This window comes from Notolepis coatsorum (genome assembly GCF_963971535.1).
Source record: "Notolepis coatsorum genome assembly, chromosome: 11".
Lineage (NCBI taxonomy): Eukaryota > Metazoa > Chordata > Actinopteri > Aulopiformes > Paralepididae > Notolepis > Notolepis coatsorum.
The window spans coordinates 71726689-71731295 of NC_140175.1; the positions used below are offsets into that span (position 1 = coordinate 71726689).

Sequence of the window (4607 nt, forward strand, 5' to 3'; positions counted from 1 at the left end):
GATCCTGACGAGGCTGCTCCGCAAAGTACTCCCCTATGGCCTCGTAGGCCTCCCCGGTGTCGGCTATGGCCCGGTTCAGGCCCGCCGAGTAGGCCTGCTGGTCCAACTCGAAGGCCTGCCCCAGGATTCTGAAGGACTGGCCCAATTTCTGGTATTCCTTCTTGAATCCGGTCATCTGTTTGCGGGCGAACTCATTGATGTTGGCGTTGACCACCACGATGTTCTCGTCCATCTTCCTGGTGAAGGTCTTGAAGCCTTCGATCTTGCTCTCCACCTCTTGCAGGTCCAGCGGAACGGCAGGCGTGCTGAGGTTGAAGAGATGAGGTCATACATTAATGAGGTTATGGTTATTATGGGTGAGTACTTTTAGCGTTACTAGTCTTGTACCTTCTGTGTATAGTGCTGAATCGCGTAACACTAGGCATATGTGTTACTGTGTCTTTTTAGTGTTTTTCTTTTGGGGTTTTTTTAAGTGTTATTTAGTCAATCTTAGATCATTTTTATAAAGCACACCCTAATGTGAGAATGCAGATGGCACCTCAGATCTTTGTAACCCTCCACCTTCACGCAGACCTAGTGACAGGTCTGTAAAATGGAAAGCTGTCAAAAAATTCCTTAAAAAGGAAGGAATAACCACTTGTAGAAGATTGATTGATGCTTTTTTCTAATGCACAGTCCCAGAGGGTCACTCCCTTGTTGTGTGTAGTGTTAATACAATGATGATGGCACTGCACTGAAATGCATGTGTGAGAATGGTATGCATAATAGAAAGCACGACAGTTCATCTACTGTGAGGTGGCATGCCTTCCTACTCCAGTATATACACGTCACGTACACACTTTATTGTGTTGCCATTGCCTTCTAAAAAATTATATTGGTACAGGATTTCCTTGTTTCCCTGTCAAATCAAATCAAATCAAATCAAATCAAATCAAATCAAATCAAATCAAATCAAATCAAACATACAGTACCTAATGGTGAGGAAGAAGTTGGCGCCAACGTGCTCGTCTCTCTCTGCCTTCCTCTTGCCCTGTTTCCAGGCCTTCTCATCAGCTCCACATGTTAAGAAGTGCTGGAAGACATCGCAGCGCGCCAACACGGGGTGACTGATCATGTGGTTCATCCACCAGATCAGGCCTTTCCTCCTCTTGGAGATGAAGTCTTCCTCGAAGCGTCCCGTGGCCTGCTTCTCTGGCAGGTGGGGCACAGAGATGACTGGGAAACGCTCCACCAGCCGCGCGTACAGCCAGTCAAAGTGTTTGTACCTGAGAGGGTGGGAAAGGAGGAGATGAAATGAGGATCAGATGAGATGTGATATATGGTGAGATGTGATAATATATGGTGAGATGTGATAATATATGGTGCTGTGATAATATATGGTGATGTGATCATATATGGTGAGATGTGATGATATATGGTGAGGTGTGATAATAATATGGTGAGATGTGATAATATATGGTGAGGTGTGATAATATATGGTGAGATGTGATTATATATGGTGAGATGTGATAATATTATATGGTGAGGTGTGATAATATATGGTGAGGTGAGGTGTGATAATATATGGTGAGGTGTGATAATATATGGTGAGGTGTGATAATATATGGTGAGGTGTGATAATATATGGTGAGGTGTGATAATATATGGTGAGGTGTGATAATATATGGTGAGGTGTGATAATATATGGTGAGATGTGATGATATATGGTGAGATGTGATAATATATGGTGAGATGTGATGATATATGGTGAGGTGTGATAATATATGGTGAGGTGTGATAATATATGGTGAGGTGTGATAATATATGGTGAGGTGTGATAATATACGGTGAGGTGTGATAATATATGGTGAGATGTGATGATATATGGTGAGATGTGATAATATATGGTGAGGTGTGATAATATATGGTGAGGTGTGATGATATATGGTGAGGTGTTATAATATATGGTGAGGTGTGATCATATATGGTGAGACATGATGATATATGGTGAGATGTGATAATATATGGTGACTGGTGGTGAGATAATATATGGTGAGGTGTGATAATATATGGTGAGGTGTGATAATATATGGTGAGATGTGATAATATATGGTGAGGTATGATGATAATATATGGTGATGTGATGATATATGGTGAGGTGTGATAATATATGGTGAGACATGATATATGGTGAGACATGATGATATATGGTGAGATGTGATGATATATGGTGAGATGATGATAATGGTGAGATGAGATGGGATGATACTGTATATGGTGAGATGTGATGATATATATGGTGAGATGAGAGATGTGATGATATGGTCCGGGGGTTGAATTGCATTGTTGTCAAAAAATAATGTACAAAATAACATGTTAAAATAAGAGATAAAGAAAAGGTAGAAACACAAGTCCAAGTAAATGAGGAAGAGGAGATGGATGGGGCGATACTGGAGGATATGGATGGAGAGAATTAGGAGGAGTAAATGGAGGTGAAGATATCGGAAGTGTGTGGTTTAAATTAAATGTAAATCCTACAGATCTGTGTATGTATACTAACTACAAAGTATCATACAAACAATGAAACCTATAATAATCATCCACTTTTCTGAGGCAGGACCGAATGGTACTGTAGCAGGGCCAGCAGCACATGGTAAGGGAACTGGCCATTTATGAAACTGGTATTGTATATAAGAGATACAGTACATGAACTATGTTGGCGACAGGATGTGGAAAGAATCAAGCAAATGTTGTTTCAATTTCAGGGGGAGCTGAGTAAGCACACCCCCTGATTAGCTCTGTTTGTTCCCATAGTGGCGTTGAGTCAGAGCAGTATGTCAGTAGCCTGTGTTTGACTTACATTCGTGTGTGAGTCACGCGTGCGTGTACGTGTGTGAGTCACGGTGCGTGTAGATGTGAATGGGAAAAAAAGTTAAAAACCCATTGGAATAATAAGCTACTCACTTGGTGCCAAATAGAGTGTAGCCTACCTGCGATTGACTCGTGTATTGGTGCTAGACGGAGTCAGCCCGTAGGACATGTAGCTCTTCATCCCTTTGAACTTGGTCTGCTTGGTGGGGTCATCAATGGTGCATGTGAACGGATAGGGGTTCTGCTGCCATTCCGGTCCATGTGGGCCCATCACCACACAGATCCTGTCCCCGTCCTGCACAAAGGCCGAGGCCTCTCCTAACAAAAAGGCCTCCCCCCCAGACTTGACGAAGGTGGAGAACCTGTTGAGATTTCGACCAACTGTTGCCGTGGAGCTCTTATTGGGAAAAGAATAGACGCGGCCGGGCAGGGAGGTGGTCACCGTGTAGGTGGAGTGCGCGCTGCCGACCCCTGACTGGGTGGTGTCCCCGGAGACCGTGGAGCCCTCGTCCCAGTCGTCATCCCAGTCGTCATCGCTGCCCTGACTGGTCTGGAAGCTGCCCCGCTGGGCGGCCGGGGGGTAGGCGGCGGTGTGGGTGGTGGGGGTCGGCACTACTGTACTGGTGTTCACAGCGCTGGACTGAGAATGCTGCGATGAGTCATAACCACTGGACACCGAGTGACTGTCGATCACCGTGGAGACGCCGTTGTTGTTGTTGTTCGAGGGAACATCGTCATGATCCGCCGCCGTCTGGTTGTTCCCCACTAGTTCCACATAGGAGGCCGGGAACAGCCCCGTGTCTCCCCGGCTGTTCTCTCCTTCAAACCAGCCCTCCAGCTCCTCCTCGCTGAACAGAGTCACCAGCTCGTTCTCCGTGATGGAGATCTCTCCGGGGTTCTCAGAGCTGAAGTCGTACAAAACTCTCGCCTTCAGTGCCATAATTGCCCAGTATTCCCAATAACTCCGAAAATGACCGCTGTCCAACTTTTGTTTTCCAAATTATATCAATTATTCCGAGTAAAATAGTGTGTGGGGCTAATCATAGGAGCTCCAATTCAACACCCACACCTCTTGTTCTCCCGATGGGCAACGTTCATTCCATGCAGAACTTACTCCCGAGTTGGAAAAAACATTGTGAAACACCGGCTTGACAAAGATACAATAATCCCAAAAGTTAATGTTTTTACATGCGAATCATGCAGCGGATGTCTAGTTGCGTTCGCACTCCATAGAAACCGGAGCAGAGGGGGAGAAAGTCATTTTCCAGATGCTCGGAGCTTGTTGTAACAGCACCGGTCCTAACTCGTAATAGACTGAGTAATGGAGGGTGGGGCTATAGAGGAGAACTAGAGTCTACTTCAACAACGTTGGGTAGCCCACAGCGAACAACTTTAGTCAAGTTATACGTCGACACGTTGCATCCATTTGCCTAATAACTGGATAACCTGTGTTTGTCAACAATTTAATAATTCTATAGAATATTAATTGCGTCTCTCTAGGCCATTGTTTTTGTTTATGTTGCTATGTTTAGTTTATCTTGACATTACGATCACGGTTGAAAATGATTCTTTCCATTTCGTGTAAAAGATCGCCACAAGGCCAGACGTTTTTAGGCTATAATAAATGCATTATAATAAGGATTTGCAATACGGTCCAGCTGCAGCGCCTGACAATCCTCTCACTGGGCAAGCCTGTGGCAGCCACCACGAACCTGCGCTGTTTTAAGTAAGCGTGGAGTGTGTTATTGGATTGATTG

The 4607-nt window shown here is 44.7% G+C and overlaps 1 protein-coding gene across 1 annotated transcript in view; it reads right to left on the bottom strand.

Moving 5' to 3' along the window:
* The window catches only part of LOC311236809 (sorting nexin-18-like), a gene marked incomplete at its 3' end in the record, with an annotated part of 12275 nt that extends 8158 nt beyond the window's left edge, over positions 1 to 4117 (bottom strand). Inside the window, exons 1-3 of the mRNA XM_084324573.1 lie at positions 2970 to 4117; positions 972 to 1265; positions 1 to 305 (exon numbers count right to left, since the gene is read on the bottom strand). The exon at positions 1 to 305 is cut by the window's left edge and continues 78 nt beyond it. Of these exons, the coding sequence (XP_084180699.1) occupies positions 1 to 305; positions 972 to 1265; positions 2970 to 3790 (1420 nt within the window). The 5' untranslated portion in view covers positions 3791 to 4117. The remainder of the gene's footprint in view (positions 306 to 971; positions 1266 to 2969) is intronic.
* Between the last annotated feature and the right edge of the window lie 490 nt (positions 4118 to 4607).